The sequence below is a fragment of the Paralichthys olivaceus genome, chromosome 1 (assembly GCF_024713975.1).
Source record: "Paralichthys olivaceus isolate ysfri-2021 chromosome 1, ASM2471397v2, whole genome shotgun sequence".
In the NCBI taxonomy this organism is placed as follows: Eukaryota; Metazoa; Chordata; class Actinopteri; order Pleuronectiformes; family Paralichthyidae; genus Paralichthys; species Paralichthys olivaceus.
The window spans coordinates 20,219,426-20,241,149 of record NC_091093.1 but is presented as its reverse complement, the minus strand read 5'-3'; the positions used below and the strand labels follow the sequence as shown (position 1 = coordinate 20,241,149).

General features: G+C 42.3%; 2 protein-coding genes across 15 annotated transcripts in view; both read right to left on the bottom strand.

Moving 5' to 3' along the window:
* Positions 1-4,561, bottom strand: part of fam189a1 (family with sequence similarity 189 member A1) — a 77,330-nt gene extending 72,769 nt beyond the window's left edge. For both annotated transcript variants that reach the window (XM_020079908.2, XM_020079909.2), the window contains exon 1: positions 4,181-4,561. In XM_020079908.2, the coding sequence (XP_019935467.2) occupies positions 4,181-4,429 (249 nt within the window). In that variant the 5' untranslated portion in view covers positions 4,430-4,561. The remainder of the gene's footprint in view (positions 1-4,180) is intronic.
* Positions 4,562-6,604: 2,043 nt separating this feature from the next.
* tjp1a (tight junction protein 1a) overlaps positions 6,605-21,724 on the bottom strand; it is a 93,169-nt gene continuing 78,049 nt past the window's right edge. For 7 of the 13 annotated variants that reach the window (XM_069524739.1, XM_069524752.1, XM_069524738.1 and 4 more), the window contains 14 exons: positions 21,400-21,482; positions 20,914-21,124; positions 19,864-19,964; positions 19,370-19,720; positions 18,208-18,459; positions 16,164-16,997; positions 15,896-15,978; positions 15,510-15,686; positions 14,958-15,064; positions 14,514-14,773; positions 13,787-13,941; positions 13,482-13,702; positions 12,144-12,287; positions 6,605-8,837 (listed from right to left, as the gene is read on the bottom strand). In XM_069524739.1, coding sequence (XP_069380840.1) covers positions 8,743-8,837; positions 12,144-12,287; positions 13,482-13,702; positions 13,787-13,941; positions 14,514-14,773; positions 14,958-15,064; positions 15,510-15,686; positions 15,896-15,978; positions 16,164-16,997; positions 18,208-18,459; positions 19,370-19,720; positions 19,864-19,964; positions 20,914-21,124; positions 21,400-21,482 — 3,074 coding nt within the window. In that variant the 3' untranslated portion in view covers positions 6,605-8,742. The remainder of the gene's footprint in view (positions 8,838-12,143; positions 12,288-13,481; positions 13,703-13,786; positions 13,942-14,513; positions 14,774-14,957; positions 15,065-15,509; positions 15,687-15,895; positions 15,979-16,163; positions 16,998-18,207; positions 18,460-19,369; positions 19,721-19,863; positions 19,965-20,913; positions 21,125-21,399; positions 21,483-21,724) is intronic. The other 6 variants (XM_069524754.1, XM_069524775.1, XM_069524756.1 and 3 more) reach the window with 5 other exon arrangements.

The following is a 21,724-nucleotide window of genomic DNA, read 5'->3' as shown; positions in this document are numbered from 1 at the left end:
AGACTGCACCGCTTACAGCCCCTCGTCGTCTTTTGTCACCCAAATTACATTGACAGGAAGAGAGCATGGCTGCCTGCTTGTCTGCCGAGCTGAAGGGTTACAGCCGGCGTGTGAGGATGATTACAAGCCTTGGGTTGGGTGCAAGGAAGAACAAGATATCTGTAGGATTATTCTGTTGGCCAGGCAAGGGTGTGCATATGTGTGAGTGTGTGTGAGTGTGTGTGTGTGTGTGTGTGTGTGTGTGTGTGTGTGTGTGTGTGTGTGTGTGTGTGTGTGTGTGTGTGTGTGTGTATGTGTGTGTGAGAGAGATATTATGTGTGTGTGTGACAGATATTATGCTATCAAACACATAGTTGTAGAAATGTTGGCGTGTGGAAAATCAGGATGATGGAACAACTGATATGCACAATGCAGAGATGGGATATATGTGTCTGTGCATGTGTCTTTGTCTGTGTTGGTGTTTGTGTTTGTGTGTGTGTGTGTGTGTGTGTGTGTGTGTGTTTGTGTGTGTGTGTGTGTGTGTGTGTGTGTGTGTAAAAGGAGGAGGGACAGCCGGGCTCAGCAGTGATTGCTCTGTGTAGGATGTAAAGATTATTCCTTCTCTCGCTGCGACCGTGATGAATTCCCACAATACCAGTCATCATACAGAGATCCGTAATGATGTCCCGCAGTGACCACACACAGCCACCTACAGAGTTCACTCACACACACACACATGCAGAGGGATTAAGGATTTGTCGTCACCTTCCTCAGTAGCTCTGGTGACCAATATGGCAGAAGCTCAACATGAAGGCAACAGCAAGCAAAGCCATCATGTTGAAAAAAAGAAAATCTCTTTGTTTGGTTTGCAGCATATTTTACAATAAAGTAAGAGTGACACAGTGACTCTTATCACGTTGTGCTCTTTGGAATCTAATCTCACACAGAGAATTTACACCTCAATTAACATAACGGAAAAGATGTCATATCCCCAAAATGAAGAAACAATAAACAGCTGGTAGAAGGGTCCAGCTGCAGCCTCGCAGACCCCACATCTGCCCCCTTAAGACCACGACTATTATCTTTTGAAGAAGTCATTCATTGACGTCGAGGGAGAGTCTGCCTGACGACACCTGACCTTCACCACAAACATACTTAGCAGTTTGACTTCCTACACAATCATGTTTCACGTTGATGCTGCAGCTGGAAACACTTTACATCTGGTAGTCAACAGCTTCTAGAGATGTCTGTCTACTGGCACCACAAGGGGGCGGTATACTGCAAGTCGAATGCAAACAGAAAATATCAGATCCTTTATGCGACCGGATGCTATTTGATTCAAAGGTCTGAAAATATTTTCTTCGTCCATGCCTGCAGGACAGCTGTGGACAGATTTGGACACCACAGTTATTTCACTTTACGCCAAGTGCCTCCGTGTGAACCATAAGCTGCGCTGACACAACCCACTGGTGTATACATTGACATCCACGCATACATCCTGGGATAGTTCACCAAAAAATGAAAGTTCACTCATTATCTGATCACCATTATGCAGATGGGGGGGGGGGGGGGGGGGTCTCAGGGGTAAACAGCGTTAGAGCCTTCAGAAGTGTTTCGTATTTTTGGGTGGACTATCCCTTTAAGGAGAGATATCTGCCTTGGTCACTGGCTAACTTTACGTTGATGCTCAAAGGATCACATTGCAGAGAAGCTAAGATTAATTGGTTGACTCCTCGTGACAGGGACCGTGGTCTACAAGAGACGAGAGGTTCAAATACAATGGTGGATAAACTGCATTCAGGATAATGACCTCCTCTGATTCTACACATTTGGCTCACTACCATGAAGACTATTAACTGCTCACTCTACACCCACACACAGTGAGTCGAGAGACGGAAGCCTTCCCTTCTCTGAAATTAGGAGCAGATTAGCTCCTCAGACTCTTACAGCTGTACGAAGGCAGCTTTTGTGTACAATTACACTCATTTTATTAGATTAAATCACAGAGCGGAGCCACAACACGTGGAACCAAAAACTTTCCTGTACCCTGTTGATTTGTCTTATTCACTCAAACTGAATTCTTGATAGAGAGGGACACAGTTTTCTATCTACTCAGCTTCCTGCTGTTTTCCAATCACTGGAGACGTTGCATTTTTTGCCATAATAATCCGACATCAGAGACCATACTGTTAAACATGGCACCAACTGTCACAGACACATCTTTGTGGAGGCCACATCTTTTACACAAAAGTCTGATTGTCACATCTGAAGATTTTAAAGTGTTTTGTTTTGTTGGGCATTTTAAATCTCTAAACTTTTCCGAGTGACTTCCACTGTGATTAGTTGTGAGCAAATCACTTCCTATTCAAATCACCAGCTTCTCCAGATGGAGCTGCCCTCAATCACATTATCTGGGTTTTTGGCGTCACCGATGGCACCGAGCAGGCTCTTTTGTTTTAGGCACCTGAATCATCCTCAGAGCTACAGAATGAAACCTCGGCTCACCAGCAACATAAAGCTCACTTTATACTCTCGTCTTGTATCTCATATAAAATCCCTCTTGATAATAATCAATAGCAAAAAACACATCACAAACTCACTCTTGGATTCAGGCTGATTACTTTCTTAGATGTTGTGGAGCAGAATTTGAAATGTTTGTGAAGATGCAGTTTCACACGTCTCCCTGATTATAAAAAGCTTCTGATTTATTTGAATATGAGCTACACTTAACGTCTCATTGATCAAGCTTTTCAGTGAAATGTCTGTCATGTCCGATGAGTTTCTTCTGGGTGGATGATCGTGAATAATAAAAAAAAAAGAGTTGTGTTTTTGTGGCAGGTTTATTTTCTTTTTGTCTGCAGAGACGCTGTGTTCTTGTTTTGCCACTGTGGCTGTGTTTCTGGAGTTTTATAGCTTCTGTGTGGGCTGGAAAACAGAATGAATCACATCAAACCAAAAAAATAAGCACAGTTGCGTGCGTTCGTGTGGGGGGGGTAGCTGTGTGTTGCTCTGGTCACTTATTGTAATGATACACTCACCACACACACACACACACACACACACACACCACAGATGGCCCTTGTGCCACAGACCTCCCCTCACCCCTGCACTCTGCCCCACTGCCTCTATAATTAATGGACCAGTCCTGCTCCTCCTCCTCTCTGGCAGGAAATCAAGGATGTGTGTGTTCATAAATATTTACACAAAGCACCATGAACATTTGACATGTAGAAAAACACAACACCTCACAGAGAGCGCGCCAAACATATATATAAAATATATACAGTATGTATATATACACACACAGAAAGGAGCACTAGACTTATCATATGACTCTGACTGTGTGTGTGTGTGTGTGTGTGTGTGTGTGTGTGTGTGTGTGTGTGTGTGTGTGTGTGCTCCTGGTATTACTCTTGTACTCACACCTGACAAATAAAATGAAACCTCTTAAAGTTCACCATGTTAATGTTCCTTAGATTGAGTCAATAGTGAAAATATATAACGTGTATGTATAACATCTATATCTACAGAGACAAATGTTCCTTATACATAATACAATATTTCCTTTATATTGTCAGATGTGCTCTTAGTGTCTCAATGTTTGATGTCATCTCTTATATTGTTTTTCTTTAGAGATGTAACGTCAGCTTGTGTGTGTTCACCAGTGTGTGTTGATCATGTGTGTGGTCACCAGTGTGTGTTCATCATGTGTGTGTTCATTATGTGTGTGTTCACCTGTGTGTGTTCACCAGTGTGTGTTCATCATGTGTGTGTTCATTATGTGTGTGTTCACCAGTGTGTGTTCATCATGTGTGTGTTCATTATGTGTGTGTTCATTATGTGTGTGTTCACCAGTGTGTGTTCACCAGTGTGTGTTCACCAGTGTGTGTTCATCGTGTGTGTTCACCAGTTTGTGTTCATCATGTGTGTGTTCACCAGTTTGTGTTCATCATGTGTGTGTTCACCAGTGTGTGTGTGTGTGTGTGTGTGTACGTGTGTACGTGTGTTCATCATGTGTGTGTTCACCAGTGTGTGTGTGTGTGTGTTCCTCCGTGTGTGCCCCTCAGTGTGTGTTGCTCGGTGCGTTTTCATCATTGTGTGTTTAGTGTGTGTTCAGTGAGTGTTCATCAATGTGTGTACAGTGTGTGTGTACAGTGTGTGTGTACAGTGTGTGTGTACACTGTGTGTATCATGTACTCACAGAGAAGCCTGCCCAGAAGGGACACGAGTGTCGGACTCTGGGTGATGTGGTGAGAGCCAGAGCCGCGAAGCTGACGGCCAGGATCAGACTCCCCAGCACCATCTGAGAGACCCCCAGCGCCAGCATGATCCTGGTCCGGGTCCGGTGCTCCCTGAGCCGGGACAGGCTGCGGGACAGCGACGCGGGGCTCAAGGACCCCGGGCCGCTGATGCCGCCGCCGCCGCCGCGGGGCAACGCGTTCACCGGCATCGTCAGTGATGGAAAGGACCGAACAGAGCTGCAGCAGAGGAGCAGAGTAACATCCACACTGCAGCTGGATGGTTGTGGTTCAGCCTGCGGGGAAACTGGGAAACTGGGAAACTCTCCGTCAGTGTCCGATCTCCATCAATTAAGACGCTCCAGAGTCGCTCCAATTAAAGACGCGCTGCGGCGGAGGGAGGAGAGAAGAGGCGAGAAGAGCTGATGTTTGCCACAACACACACACACACACACACACGAAGTGTTACCTCATATCCTCACACACAGACACACACAATGCACAGGTTGGTCTCGGGGGCAGCTCCGGAGAAGAGTCCATTCCTCAAAAGCCAAAAATGGCACAAAGCGCAGACGCATCGTCCTCCTGCAGCTGTGGAGCAGCTTTACATGCTCCGTCCTCTGCAGCCTCTCAACTCCACGCAGGAGGGATGGAGCGTGGGTAAAACACGCGTGAACCACAAGCGATGATCCCGCACTCTCTGAGAGAAAAGACACACACACACACACGTCCGGAGAGTTGAAACCAGTTCTGCGGGTTTTTTGTCTTTTATCCGGCGCCTGGATATCTGCAGTTTCCTCCAGTGAGAGGCTCCGGGTTCACAGGCGACAGAGAGGATCCACCAGCTCAGCAGCGGAGACGCACACTGCGCATTGGAGATGTGCCACGGTGCGCGTCTGATGGCGGCGAGCTGCGGAGCGTGTTTTACTACGATAGTGGAGCAGCAGAGGGGGGAGGTGGTCTCTTCACTCATCAGCCAACGAGTGAGTTGATCACCCGCTGCTGCTGCTGCTGGTGGTGATGCTGCTGCTGGTGGTGATGCTGGTGATTTGGAGGAAAACGTGGCAGGATCAGATCTGCAGCCTCGGATAATACAGCCCCTGAAGAAATGAGATTTACTGTGAGAACATGTTTTATTCTACATCCTCGACATTTGCACCATGTCACGAGGATTCAGTGGAAAGTTGAAGGAAATGAAAATGTGAAGTTCAGGTGTGTTTACCTGGTGTGAAACAACGTGACTGCAGATTAAAGCCGCAGCTGCAGAACTGCATTGTCATTGACCAGTGGCTCTGGATCATCTGTCCTTCATCACAGAGCAGAGCTGCATGGAGCTAACGGTCCGTTGAGGTCCGGGAGGTTCAAGCTCTGTTGAGGATTCAGAAAATGTGTTTTCATATTAGTGGTTTGTCTTTTCCACTGTTTGCCAACATTTTTAACTTGAGGCAAATTCAGATGAATCCAAAGCTGGAGATTTAAATAGTAAAGCATTTGGTACTATATTTCATGTACGAAAGCTGCTGTATAAATCCAGATCATATTAATTATTATTATTATTATTATTATAAACTTGAGAACCACTGGTCTACATTCTGCTGAGCTTCTTTCGTTTGCTAAATGTTTCTTAAAAGCTCAATTTCCCTCCAACATGCAGCCACTGTGTATTTTCCTCAATGCTTTTCATGAAAACACACATTTTTAAATAAACAACTAATGGAAGAGAGAAAGGTTTTTATAGCCAAACACATTTTTTAAATATTTACTTCATTTTCCTCATTAAACCATACACAGATCATGGTCAGATACATTACAGTCAAAACATAAAATGGCAAAATGAATAGAACAGAAATATTCAAGTGTGATGATTGTTTTATCCTGACAATTGAAAATCAAAGCTGAAGGACTTGTGGGTGGATTTCTGACCTTGTGCAGCAAACTCAAACTCACCTGCGCCACCTAGCTGTGAAACATAAGACAAGCAACTGCAGTATAACAGCCTCAAACTCCTCAATAATGACAATTAGAAATCAATAATTGATTTTCATGTGTTGTGTGATTGTAAACATTTTATCTTTGGGTTCTGTACTGATAGTCAATAACTACAAGGAAAATGGTTCACACAATTAGATAACACAATAAACAATTTATAGATTAAAGATAAATCAATCATATGTATATAATAATAACAGAAAACAAAACTGAAGTTGTGATCGATTCAAACTGGTAAATGAAGCCATATCAATAACTTTATATACTGATATAATATTTGGCCATATGATCAGTTGAGGTAACATGGAAAGAGAGCCGCAATCAATTCCTAATTTCAAAAAAAGTTTAAACATAACCTTGATTAAAGGTTTGAGAAAAAACTCTGACTCGGACACGCATTCTTTACTTTAAAAATGATTTTATTTATTAATACAGTGGTATACTTAAAATTGTGTTGTAGAGGAGGAAAAAAAAGTCAGCCACACGTGAAGAGCTAATATCCAATTAAAGCCGTGTTATATCTAAAAATAAAAATGGTACTGGTGTGCCATACATTATATATTGTCTATTAGTACAAAAATACATTTAAGGGCACACAATACAGCATCCAGTATCACAAATCAGTGAGGGGAACACTTTGAGAGCACACCCTTTCAAAAGAACATGTTTTAAATGTGTTTTAGCCAAAGTACTTTCCTGATCCTTAAATAGCCGTTTAAAAAAAAAAAGAAGAAGTTGTGACTGTAACATAGGGTGAATATATTGGTAGAAAATGTGTGATGTGTTATTGTTAGGTTATAAGTTCCAAGGCTCGAGGGTATATCCAGAATACAAAGATCAGCATGTTCACTCTCTTCCACTTTTTAAAACATGTTTTCTCTAAGTTTTATACAAAAAAGAAAGACATACAAAAAGTTCATTTACAAACAAAAGAAACAAGGCAATATGCTAGCTTTATTTACAGCCACTTCTTTTCTGGTTTCTGGTTTTTCTTTTCTTTAAGTAATGCATAGCAGATAAAAGAAGAGCATACCTTTGTTATCCTTTATCGACCGCTACTGTGAGCTAAACCCAAGTTCATTTATACAGTGGGTCCACAAAAAATGTGAAATGGCAAAAACAAATGACATTATACCATAATTTATCATAACTTATGTGTTTTGTATTTCTTGATGAAAAGTGAATAATCTGCAGATAAGGCATCACTGCTTATTTGTGTGTGTGCAAGAGTGCACAGACAGAAAAAGAGAGAGAGAAGAAAGAGAGAGAGATGTGAGGAGGGAACTGAGGAGGCTACTGGACCTGAGTAAAGAACATGCATAGATCTCCCTCAGGCTGGAAGGAGAGATGTGAGAAGAAATAAGAGCTACAAGATATAACCGTATTAAAAGGAAGAATAAAGGAGTGAAGGAAGAACATCTCTATAAAAGTGTGCTACTTGGGTTCATATCCAGCTCGAGCTTTTTTCAACTCCTTCAACAGAAACTTCCAGACGTCACCAACCCCTGGTTTTATCTCACGTCCGCCTCAAACCTTCATTGTGGAGAAAAAAATAATAAAGGTGGAGATGCAGGTTTGTTTTCAAGTCACCTGAACTGAAAAACGACAAGATGTTGACTGGATTCATGATTTAAACTCAGTATATCTCTATACTACTATATATACTGTATGCATATATAGCATAAATATTTTTGAGGCATTTACGCTGCCTCAAAAGCCGTCCGTCCATCTATATTCATGTAAAAATTACAATTAACATTGCCTTATATAAAAAGTTAAACCTCAGATTGGGGCATGCATCATCAACGACTTCATTTCACATCAAAACCTCATATTAGGGGAAATTGTTTATCAGAAATAACTTGTAGTGATCATCGGTCTCTCCTTCGTCCGTAGGTAAACAGCACCGCGCCAATCTTCTTTACACTCCATTGTGGCGTGTGTGTGTGTGTGTGTGTGTGTGTGTGTAACTTTCATTCATGCACTGAACTCCAGAGATCCTCCTTGTATAAAGTCCAAAGAAACTCAGGAAAGTCCGGAGTCAAAGTGAGAACACAGCAGGAGATCCTCTGCTGGATTCACCGTGAGTGAGTGGCAGGTTGATGACACTTCTGACACGCAACAGACGCAAAGAACTAAAAATACAAAAAAAAGCGGTGCCATACACGAAGAAGACACTGACGGAGATGTCATGAGAGTTTGCAGTGATAAGGGCCAACGCCTGTGTGGATGTTATGTAGACAAAAACCTGTGATCTCCGCAGCGGGATTAATATGTTACTTCCTGCGTCTGCCTGCTGCCCCACCCCTTGCCTGAATCCTGCGGAAAATGTGTTGCTGTTGCGAACGCGCCTGAGCGGAGAATCTCCTGCCGTGTTGTGCATGTGTGAAAAGAAATACTCTGGGAAAGAGTCTGGACCAAATTTTCTGGAGTTCCTCTGGAGGCCATGTCTAAAAATGGCTCATGTGTGTCGTCTTCATTTTATCCACCACAGCCATCTTCACTAACGTCACACCTGCCGGCCCCGTCTCCGTCTTTAAAAGTGGTCGATGAGCACGGAGACACAGTTGGCGCCCACCAGGTAGTTGGGGTCCCCGGGAATAGACTTGTTCTGCCAGCTTTTCGGGTCACCTGAGGAGAGAGGAGGCAGCAGCTGTAATGTGTTTTACAACCATCACTCACTTCCTCACACCGCGAAACCCATTGTACGACAAAGTCATGAAAACCACTAGTCTCGTTTTAAAACAGCTCTGAGTGCAGAGCTTGATTTTATATTTCGTCTACGAGCCGCTTTGAGTGATATTGTGAGTTTGTGGCTCATATCCAAGCAGCACAGCAGCAAAATAAACTAATAAAAGCAATGTCATTGTTTTATTGAACCTCTCTGGTCTCCTGTTGACTGAAAATTAGACCCCAGTGACTCGAGGCCTCAGTGTAATTGCAATTATAAACATATGAGTCTGCGCCAAGAGCAAAGTTCCAGTAATCAATCAGAGTGAGCAGAGGCGGCTTGGCAGAGGTCCATCTATACAGCAGACAGACTTTACATGTGACAGGGTAAATACAACCTGCTTATTGAGATCAAGTGTCAATTTACACTGGTTGTATATTGTGCTACAGTTTGACTGATAGAGAAGATGACTAATCAGAGGATTGTTGTCTATGTAGATGCTAAGTAAAAGGATGAAAAGCCACAAACAACTCAAATGCATTTCTTCATTTTGACTTATAAAGATCTATATTTTGTCACAGTCATTATCAAGTGTTTGATTGATTCAGATGCTGTGTGACTCAGGGAGATCCTTCACCTGTTTACCTGGATTCCAACTTCATAATATTAACTGGATTAACTTCAATTCTGTTTCTTTTTGACAGAAAAAAAACCCCGACAAACTTGACGACTAACTGTTGTTAAAAATCTTCTGTGCCTACTTCTTAATTTGAGGCTGATTAGAGATTGTGCGATGAATGCACAGTGAATCCTCGCACAACAATGTAAATATAACAATAGAGAAAGGCTTGAGAGGACAGGACATCAGCTTATGTCATCCATCTGTGCCTCTCTTACATCCCTCCATTGTGTGAGCTTCTTCCCTGGAATTTATTCAGAAATGACACGAACAATAGCAGCCTGTGTATTCTCTGACTCACTGGTTGTGCGTTGTGGCAACACTGTGCGTCACATTCTGAGATTTTGACTCTAAATTTCGGACGGAAATTTGCCACAGTTTGTGTTTGGTGGTCAAAGACTTTAGTGAACGTGTGTTCTAGTTCTTTGAAGGGATGACTGCAGATTTGAGTCCCAGGACTAATGCTTTATGTCCCAAAATCACACATTTTCTCTCACGCAAACACTTACAATGCATTCCAGTTATGAGTATGTGACCTGTCTCTGTGTCACATGATAGGGAAGCATCAAAGCGAAAATCCTATTTGGCTTTTTTTGAATATTTCAGAAATAATATTTGCCTGATACGATGAACATGAAGATTCAGACATTTTTCTTTTTCATTTTAAAACTCATCTTCTTCTTCTCTTGCTGGTGCATAACTACCTTTCTTGAGATGTGACATTTACCACCAAGTGAAAAGCATCAGCATGGTGCATCACATCACTTGCAGGCTTGTGTGTGTACATGCTAATTAAAAATGCTCCATTGTGCCTCTAGTTGTCCAAATCTCCACATTGAAACTTTGAAATAATGACTTTGTGTCAAATAAGATATTTAAGTAGATTCATGTGGTTTTCAAATCAAACTCTGTCTCTGTTAACATGAATCTTTTTTTCCCAGAGCTTTAAATAAACATATTGATCCACAGAATAACAGTAAACAGAGGAGAGGCAGTGAGATATACAGAGAGTTGTTCAGGAAGAAAGAGGAGAAGAAGAATCAAAGAGAAGAGAAAGCCACGAAGGAGACAGGAGGAGGCTGGAGAGTGGCCTTGCTTGACAATATGAGGATTACGAAGCGGCCTGATAATCCTCCCACAATTCAGCAGGACAACGGAATGAGCGGACATCTCATTCAGCCCGGCAAGTAAAATGAGGCTAATTAACAGCTAATCCTGACCACTGCCAAAATTACCACTGTTTTTGAAGTTGGGGCATGAGAAGGATTAGTAATAAGAAAAGTGAGGAGAAATGATTTACTCTCTCTTTTTTTTTCTTTCTTGAAAAAGAAAGATGAACTTTTATATGAGCCCCGGGTCTTTCTTCAATATTGGTTTTCTTTTATTACCTTAATTTTTCTTCAGATCAAATGATGACCCACTTATACGACTCTGGTTTGGGTTTAATTTCCATTAACATGATTTGAGCAGCATTTGCTCTTCATCCAAGTTCTGTTCTGAATAAATTACTGATCAATTTCAATGATCTACAAAATATTGATCTCTCAAACACTGTTCAACCGTATTCTAATTTGTGACTTTAAATTGATGTAATTTTGTTTATTGGGTGGTTAACTGTTAATAATCCTTTCTCCTATCTATCATGTCAAGTCTCAAAAACAGACATGAAATTTAACTTGTTTGGGTCCATCAGCCAAAGAATTGTGAGAATGAAGCTTCATCATCTAAATTACAATTTTAAAAGATTTGCTTGAATGCTCGTCTCCTCCTGCCCGTGAGAATAGTTTGTCTATTTGCATACTTCAGGTTCCCTGTCTGTCCCTGATCTAATTTAACTGACTCATTTTTGCAAACCAGCTGAGGCCAGCCTGAAAAACAATAACTGACAATAATTGTCTCCACCAGAAAACTTCCTTGAAATGAGTAAGACCTCTGGGATAAAGGCAGCTAAATTTAGATGCTTATATTTTGACATGATACAAGATCTCTTTGTGTAATGTTTCCCTTTTTTTTTGGGGGGGGGGGTAATGATGGGCATTATTGGCTATGACAATGTCCCAGTTACCAGAGGGTCTCTACACGTTGTTCTCCAGGTCAGGATTTGGGTGGCTATGTGAGAAAATCACAGAGGAGCATGCACTATAATTCCACCTGATGAAATTAAATGATGGTACAGCCAAGAATCTGGTGCAGGCATGTTAAATGAGATGAGAGGAACTTGTTAAGAGGACTCAGAGGTGAAAATCAAGAGGGAAATACTGACATTTCAGGATGTGAAATTAATAAACAGCACATTAAAAAAACCAGTGATACAGCAAATGAGAGATTTTGTGGGTGAGTTAACTGAGTAATAAATGATGAAAATTAATCAACCTGAAGCCATAATATGAAAAAAAGATGGATTTTCCCCCAAGATTGATTCTCAGGTCATTGTGAGAATAAATCAATTATTTGGTTTAAAGTGATTTTTGAACAAGAGGAAAACCAAAACTCGGGGTGAAATCTCATTGAACAGTGACCCACAACCATCAAATTGTCACACAGCCAGCCCAAACGACCCCGCAAGAACAGAGAGAGCACAGCATACCCGACGAGGAGTCGGAGGATTTTAGAGCAAAAGACCAACCATCAGGGGTCATTGACGCACAGTGAGGTAAGCGCAGCTCCACAGGCTTCAAAAACTTAAGGCCATGAGGTCCACACATCACCAGAGGGCTGAGCAAAGTCTCTCCTGTGAACACAAACAGAGCACGATTCAAATTAGAAACACACAGGCAGCTCAATATTGTGCAATATTTCTCTATAGTTCTCGTAGGCTTGTGGTTTTATTGGTTTTACTGGAAATAAAATGAACCTGAAAGAAGTCAGAACTGATGAATTACAACAAATGAAATATAGATTTGTGTGATTCGGATAATCATTTACACTGAAAGATTATTGAATTGTCATGTTGAATGATAACTAAGGACCAATGTCCAGGAATGACAAAATAAACAGCTCTTTCACTGGGTATGTTTAGCAGATGTTTCATATTTTCCACTCAGAATTTGAGCCTTTTAATATGCTTACATCCCTCACAGTGCACATACAGAGGCTTCTGTCAGATAAAAAATATAATCTGTGAATTATATATCACATTAAGTGCACCAGTAATAATTAATTCACGAAACTAGACCAGTCTGTCATCGACATCCCAAAATGTGACTGTGCAGCAGTTTTGTACAGCAGTGTGTGCTGGTTAAGACTAAGTTATATATGTCAAGGTAGCAACATAAAGAACATACACTAGAGGGAGCACAACTCAAGACTGGTTTGTTATGGTTGTCTGGTTCTAACCTTTTCAGTTGATATGGTGAACATATTACTAATCAGTGGCTCATTTCCATATACAGCAGAGTATATTCATTCTCTTTCAGCGTTTTTTGTTCTATATCAACTCATAAGGGGAATAACTGGCTCTGTAGCTACCTTAGGTGCTTCACTCTGTTAACCAGGTTGTTAAAAAGTGTTTCTGTCTGCTGTTTGCCGCTGAGCAGTGAGTGCATAATGGGTTTTTGGAGCTTTTTCACACAGGTACCTGCTGCTGCTGAAAAAAGGCTACGAGAGCACTGAGAGTGAACCGAAGAGTAAATTTACAGACTGGACAGTTTAAACAATGAGTTGAAAACCACTCTAAAGCTCAAACAAACAGACGGGAGCAGTAGATTCAGGGGATATTTCTCTGTAGGTTCAAAAGAATATTGATTATAGATAATTACAGTAAGTAATGTGATAATCGCCAGGGACATCAGATATTGGTGATAGTCTCTCAGTCAATGTAGTATAATGTCAATCAGCACAGTCCTACTTAAGATCCAGCACATCTATCCACAGACAACAAGCACAGTTTAAAACATCCAACATTTAAAATTTGAAGGCTTCTTACCTTTCTCTTTGTCGAGCGGTGGCAGGATGCTGTTGTCTCTGCAGACCTTGAAGTAGATCTCCTGCTCCACACCGTCAGGGATGGCGCCCTGTGGGATTATTATGCTGACACCTGTCTCAATGGAGCTCAGGACGCCACCGTTACTGTTGAAGATTCCTCGAGCTGTTGCAACTACTGTGTGGCCCTCATCTTCATCTTCATCATCTTCCAGAGCACTGGGGCTGTAGACAGATACCTTCAGTCATCGTCCATTCACATTCTGCTAATATCTTCAATTGATCCTGCAGTGAGTGTGAGATTGTTACCTCACTGGGATGGCCTTGGGCACAGCGTTGATGTTGTTGTGCTGGTATTTAGAGCGGTGGTCCATCGTGCGTGTGAAAGTGTCCACACCGCTGTCATGGTCTGTGTTCTGGGGCTGAGGATTCACCTGAGGCTTCACTGGGCTGGAGCTCCGGTCCTGTTTCAAGCAGAGAGGGGTCAACAGTTAAATACATGTATACAGCATCTTCAAACAGCTAGTTCGAATCAAATTAACATGAAATTAATCTGAAATGCTGCAATAGGCCTTAGTACGGTTTATGTATGAATCTTTTCCACAGGTGGGTTCAGATTGGCTGCTGTTGTGCTTGAGGTCATGAAGTATAGAGAAATACATGTAGCCAACAGTTAAAAAAAACTTATAAATATATAGTAAGAATGATAGAAGATGAAATATAGGAATAATCACAGCAATGGTATAAGTGGCCTGATTATGTAATCCAATAATACATCATTGAACCTGACATAATCATCGAGATATTTTTCATTTTCACTTGACATTGTCAGTTTTAATTTTAAAAATGATTTGATAAACTTGCTTGTTAAGGCTTTTTGACTTGACAAGATGAGATTATGCATTTCATGTAATTTTTATTGATGTTTATTTAGGTCCACATTAAATTCAACAGTGTAACCCACCACGCATCATTGAACTGAGCCACTTTACTGCACTAAAATGATGGCAAATGGAAATGGCAACACTCTTCTTACCTTTGGAGCAGTGTCAGGCTTGTCATTGGGCAAAAGGTTGTGGTTGAATTTCGGACTGTCAAACATGCGTGCAAAAGGTCTGGCAGAGGTGGTGTAGGGCTTGGGCGCAAAGCGGTTGTAGCTGGATGCTGGGGGAGCCGTGGTGCTAGTGACTGTTTTTGGAGGCTGGTCACTTGTGCCATTAACTGGAGACTTCTCAGGGAAACTCTTATGAGGCAGGAAGTTGGTCTGGACAGTGTCCTCTCGTGCAGGAGGCTTGGCTATGGATGGATCAACCAAAGAGTCTTTTAGTGTGAGTTGTAGTCTTTGTGTGTATTTTCATTTGTTTAAAATGTAGAAACTTTGGTAAACACACCAGGCAGCGTCTCTGTACACATCTAATAATGTCCAAGACAATATCTTGACTAGTGTTTTTCCTTGTTTAGAAAATTAAATGAATGTTACCTTCAGTTGAGGGTTTGGGCAGTGTGGCTGGTGGCAGCGACGGTGTAACCTGGGGAACAGGCTCATATTTTTTCTCCACTGGACTTGGTTTTTCCACTGACTCCGTCCTGTATCACAAAACAGGATTTTAACGTTTCAACAAAGTCAAATTGCAGGGCACTTGGTCACATCTCACTTTCTGTTCCCGGGGTATGGTGTTGAATAACAGCCACAAAAATACTTTACAGAACCTTATGAATATTATCACAGTTAAAGCTAACCTTTGACTGTGTGGATGTAAAATGGCATCACTTCATGATTTTATCCTGTTAGACATTTGTGTTGGATTGTGTCATAATTATCATCTGAATTCTTGGGTTAAGAACAAAAACCTGTTTTCTGAAGTCACAGTGACCCTGACCTTGACCACTAAATTCTAATAAGGCCAAATCACCTGATCCAAGTGACGAAAACATGAAGTTTCAAGCCATGGCTGTTTCAGGTCATTGATAAGACGGAGACATTTCATGAAAACATTAACGCTTTTGGAATGTGGATGGGTCTGAGCTTTACCTGTAGTTGTTGTGGGTGGTTTGTGCTTGTGGCTGGGGTTTGGTGGGGCCAGTTTGGAGCCGGTCAAAGTAGGACAGCTGTTTCCTGTAGTAGTCCTCGTCCTCATCAGGGTCGTAATGGTTGGAGCGCACAATGTCATCAGCTACATTGGACTGAGGTTTCTGTGGCTCTGGAGCTCTGAATTGGTGTGGAGGGGGAAAAAGTAGTTTAAAAAGAAAAGCAGGAGAAGAGTGTACAACGAAACAAAAAAAAGGTGACTGAGATCCTTGTTTGATGATCTGAAAACTAAAGTGACTAATTGCAGTTTTATTCGCACTTTACTCTAAACAATCAGTGAGAGAAAACGTAGTATCAGCAACATTAGTGAAGTTTAAGCATGAGCTTACCTAAAGGTCTTCTCTTGATCCAGGTTGCTAAGAGAATTTGCTTTAGGGATTACTCCACCTGCTTTCAAGGGTAAATCTGCTGCCTACAGGAGTAAAAACAACAAACCTTATGAGTAGAATAATAAAAACATGAATAAGATTATTGTTTATTTTCCTCCAATGTGCTTATTCAACAAGATGCTGAAAATTAAATGTACAATACAAGTTATATACAATAATAACTATTGTAACTTCATCAGAACAAATGATAAATATCAAAACAGTTTACCCTGTTTCCAGATGAATCCCCGTTATCTCTGGCTCGGTCCATGGACACAGAGCGTTTGTTCTCGAACATCTTGACCCTCGTCAGGACTGACTGGTGCCGCATGGCTGGGTCGTCCTCAGGCTGCTCATCTCTGACAGGTGCAGATTTTGGAAGGTCCACAGGGGAAGGTGAGGGGTTCTCTGCTTTTGGAGGAGGTGTGGGGCTGGTTTCAGAGTTCACAGGAACAGGGTCATACTGCTGAGATCTGTGGCCTTTTTGTTGCGGTGCTGGTCCCTGGTTATAGGCAGGTCGCTGGGCAGCAGGGTCAGGGGAGCGTGCAGCAGCTGGGTACGTACTCAGGTGAGAATCCTGGTCATAGTGCAGATCAGGCCCTGGTGCTGGAGGATCATCATAACGGACAGGTGCAGGACCGGTTGGTTTACCATAACGGGGCCGTCCATCAAATCCCTGCTGAGGTGGGGGCTCGTCGTAGCGGAGAGGAGGGGTGTAGTGGGAGTCAGGGCCGTCACTGTATGGCAAACGGGGATCGTAGCCCTGAGAATTGGCAGTAGAGAGCGGTTGGCTGTAGGGGTTCCACTGTTGCTGGTCGAAGTGAGGCACACTGTTCTCGAAGGGTGGGTTAGAGTCATAGTCATGATACTTTGGTTCTCTGTAACCACCTCCGCTACTGACTCCACCACTGCTGCTGACATCATACCGACTCGGGGGGTGGTCGTAATCTCTGTACGGCTGCTGGTCAGGGTGATATCCCTGCTGAGGGTTGTAGGCCAAAGGCTTCATACTGTGACCAGTTCTCCCAGTGTTGTCTGTGCTGTATGGATCCTTTTGGAACATCTATTGGAAAATACACAACAAAGAATCAGGTTAGAATGTGCACAGGTTCCACCAACATATAGATGTAAAATATATGATTAAAAATAACTCAACACACAGAAAGTCAGTTAAAAGAAGAGAAGAGGAGAATATTAAAACAAGTCTGTGAAAATTAATTGCAGAAGAAGAAAATGAGAAGGGAAAGACCTGAAATAGAGAAACTGAGAGGGAGGATTTACTGGTCAGATAATACATCAGATTCAACAGAAACTGCAGCACGAAAACTCAATGCAGCCTTAAAAAAAAAAAAAAATCACAATGTACAACTGCAAATTAAATACTGCAATTAAAGTTCTTTAAAACAACAGCAACAAAACAACGAGTTCCATTTTTCATGAATCCTGGGTGCCTTTGTCTTCACTTAATGTGGAAATGGAATATAGAAATGTGAACTACAATTTAAGGTTACTTTAAAATTTGCCTAATACTTGATGGTTTTATCATCATCATCGTGAACTGCACCACATTCACAAGGAAAAATGTCACCCACTGTCTTGGTGCAACTATGATGGCAAATTAAACAGCCACAATAATATTAACATTACAAGCACATACTCAAGTCCAAAGAAAACATATTTAAATCACATATTTAAGAAGTAACCATTAATTATCCAATTCAAATATTAAGAACATATCTCTTTACAAAGTAACTTCTTTCACAACATAAATAAATTGGTTGGAAAATTACTGGCTACTTTCACAAAGAAATGATCCATTCAATCTGATAAAAACAGCAAAGAGCTAAGTCTAGTGGTTAACAGAGAATGAGGCAAACATGTCGGAGCCATGCATAGAGGATAAGCAACAGTGAGAGCTGCAGGATGTCCACTGCTCTTCTACAGGCGTAACACAAACAGCCATCACCTCCGAGCCCACTGTTGTTTACCATCGCACTCTTGAGCGTGCACTCGCATACAAACTTTTGCACGACCGTTCTCACACTCACTCACACACGCACGCACACACGCACACACACGTCTCTTCTGGGCAGCACTGTGGTCAGCACACATGCAGGGCGGAAGGAAAGAGAAAGAAGCATGGCAGCAGGAGGTAGGTAGGTAGGTAGGTAGACAGGAAGCAGCAGCAGCGGCACAGGAGTTCTGCCAGGTCAGACCGAGCTGAGCTGAGCATGGCCGAGTCACGGTGCATCCAGAGACGGTCAGATGGATACCTTTGGTTCAGAACTGGCCAGTCCAGACTGTAGAGGTTCTGGCGTGACGCTCTGACGGGCTAGCTCAGGTGTGGGCCTCCTAAGTGAGCCAGCCTCTGGGTTGGGGCTTGGCTGCATGTGGGGAGCTGCAGGAGCCTCGTCAGGGCTCAGGCCCCCTACAGTTTTTACAGTAACGTCGACAGCAGGGGGATTTGTCTCAGCCAGGGGCTCAGGCTGCTGGGGGAGGCTAGGGACGGCAGCGGCCTCTGCTTTCTGTGAAGTGGTTCAGAAATGTTTAATAACACGCGCTGACACACTACGGTGCAGTACTAACAAGTGCTACCACCTTCATAGCCCCTCTACCTCGATCTGCTCCTCACTTGAGCCTACAGCTTACACTGATACAAACAGCCAATAAAAAGACTTCACATTTAACAGTAGCTGTTGATCAACCAGTGACAGGTGAGAGTTAGGAATTAGCAGCAGGACAAGTTTTCATAGTAATAGAATACTACTGTGATTTTAATTCTACGGTTACAATACAATTATTTCTTTTTGTTCCCTTTTTATGGTGATTAACACATCATGAGATGACAAATAATTAGATTTGGTTACCACACGGGCCAATCGGGTATTGATAAATACATTTCACAGTTACACTGGATTAACACGGGCATTGCCAACATGCAGATAATACTGTCTGGTGTCATATTGTCACAGTCTCAATCACAGAAAAACAAAGGTAGGAAGTGCACATAGGTGAGTACTTTTACACACACTTGGACAAAAAGGTTTCTCTTAGTGACATTAGCAACAGCCACACCGATAACACAGCTTGTCGTAACACAGAGTACAAGAGTAACAGTAAAACTTATCAAGTTCTCCTTTTCAAAAATAAAAAACACACACTCACAAACATCAATCAACAAACATATAGAGGAAAATAGATTGAATAAATATTGTAATAAATATAGATATATATATTATATATGTATAGTATTTATATATTGTGATAAATACCTGACCACAAAAATTTTCACTTTGCCACTGATAGTTTTGTAGATAGAGAGAGAATAACTGTAAAAATAAGAAAACGCCTTCAATAGCGCTTCCAGAAAACCCTTCTAACGCACACAACGTCCTCCAGACAACAGGGGAGACGTACACCTCTCAGAAACGCTACCTGCTGCGGCACTGGTGCCTTGAACCCAGCCGGGTTGATGCGGTTCAGGGGGTCCGGTTGCAGTGTGTGCTGGTAGCCAGCGTAGCCAGGGGGTTCTTGGATGACGGGTGGATCCTCACGGACAGGCTCAGAGGAGCGGGTGATGGCGGGCTCCGTGGGTGGACCCACATCGTCATTCAGTGTTTCGTCCAGCTCCTGGTCGGTGTAAGCTCCACCCTCTGTGTCTGTGTCCTCGTAGTCGGAGGTGTGGCGGCTGTCGGTGCTGTACATGGAATACTCACTACCTGGTGCCGACAAGTAGGACAGACGATCGTCATGGATGTCCAGGTCGTCCTCAGCTGCCCCATCAGCCTAGCAAAAAAAGTATAAATTGAGACAGAGAAGGAAAATCCCAGACTCCAACTTGCCTTTCAGGTTAATTAAGCACTCTCGTTTTCTCGTTTTGATTCACACCCATTTGTCTGTTTGTGTTTGTGTGTGTGTGTGTGTCTTACCTTGCCCTCCGAAACCCACACCAGCTGGTTCTGCTGCTGCTGGATATTCTCTTTCAGTGCTCCGAACCAACCATCGTTCATGCTGTTCAAGTTAATGGTTGCTGAATGCACAAAGAGGGAGGAGCAAAAGAGAATAAAAACATCCGGTAACAATTTTTCAATAAGCAATTCTCTCCAACCATAGGACCATAATTAAAACTTCATTTTAGATATGCACTCTAATATACACTTGGCCACTTTGACGTGTTTGTAAAGGACTTCCGAGTCTTTTCTAAGGTAAAAAGGCAATGTGGTAATTTCCTCATTTGGGACTCAGTTAAAATTTTTGGTGCAGCTGAGGTGTGATTCAACTCAGTGGATTGGTGTCATGTTTTGTATCTAGTGTGTGAAGTAATCATCTCGTCCCTCCCACCCCATGGTTTGGAAGGATGTTTTAAATGTGAAATCATAGAGCAGGCCTCCCTCCAAATAAAAGAGAAAACAACCCATTTCAGAGGCATTTGCAGGAAACCTTTAGTATTTCTAACCTCATGATTAACCAACATCAGTTATCTGGGTTTTTTATTCCCAGTAATATTCTTAAAATCATTATATGGCTTGATTTTGAGATTAACTGAAAAGCAATAGGATGCAGCTCACTGGTGTTTAGACAGAAGATTGTGTGAAGAGTTTATGTATGTACTTTAAAGACTGAATGTGAGCTCAGAGAAATACTCTCTATGACATCTCTAATATCTTTGTGATCAACAGAAGCTCCTAAAGCACAGTCTCACCACATCCCTTGACAGGAAGCACGCAGGCTGAGAAAATGGGCCTGGGAGTGCTTCTGTGTGACGGCCAGTGCTGAATAAGCTTTTTATGAGGAGTTTGACAGAACAGGGCCAGACACAACAAGTGCTTTGCAGTGACAGCTTCAAACACTGCAGCACTCAAATGTCAACTATCTGTGAAATGTGTCCACGTGAAATCACTACCATTCTCACCATCCCCTTCTCCCTCCCTCCACATGTAATCACCAATCTACTCCTCACTCCCTTTTACTGGACTCACTGGTGAAGAGGTGGTGGTTGTTTTTTCTCAATTTAAGGGCTCGATCATAGAGTTTCCTGGCACTCTTCCTAGACTCAGGGCAGAGGCGGGTCCTCATGTTCTTGACGCCCTGCTTGGTGTCTGGATTGAGAAACACCACAATAGGATACCACTGAGCGTAGTTCAGACGGTCCACTGCATTAGGGGTGATGTCCAGAACTGCGTGCTTGTCCTACATATTCAGAAAACAAACAAGAAGAGATTTAAATCTATATCTTGAGGTCAGTCCATCAGTGAACCTGCCACCATAAACCTTTGTGGAACTTAAAGCATCTGACAGTATTAAATAGCATTGTACACCAGAGGGCTGCAGTGAGTTGTGAATGTTATTGTGGCTCACTGCCGTATTTTCATTACCGTAGCACATCTACCAAAACATGTTTATATCTTAATCTTTTGTATCCTGCGTGATATTGTTATAACACGTGTGTATCTAGATTCACTTACTCGGTCAATTATCTGTTTAATGGTGTGCAGGCGAATGATGCCAGAGCTTTTCTGGTCGGTTCCTGCATCCCTGGGTTCGCTCTCTATGGAGGAGAAATAGACAGTTACTGCATCACATCAGCACGAGAGACAAACAACAATAAACACGCTGTGCACCAATTAGACGTCTTAGTAGCGTGCAGTTGTCGACTCCCATGAATAGAGCTTTAATTACAGAATAATAATCTCCGTACAGGAGAGGACAAGTGTACGTTCACAAAAACAGCTAGATAGTAGAGTCAAAATGAGAACAGCAGCCGATCCATGCAGTAGTCATTAGGTAATT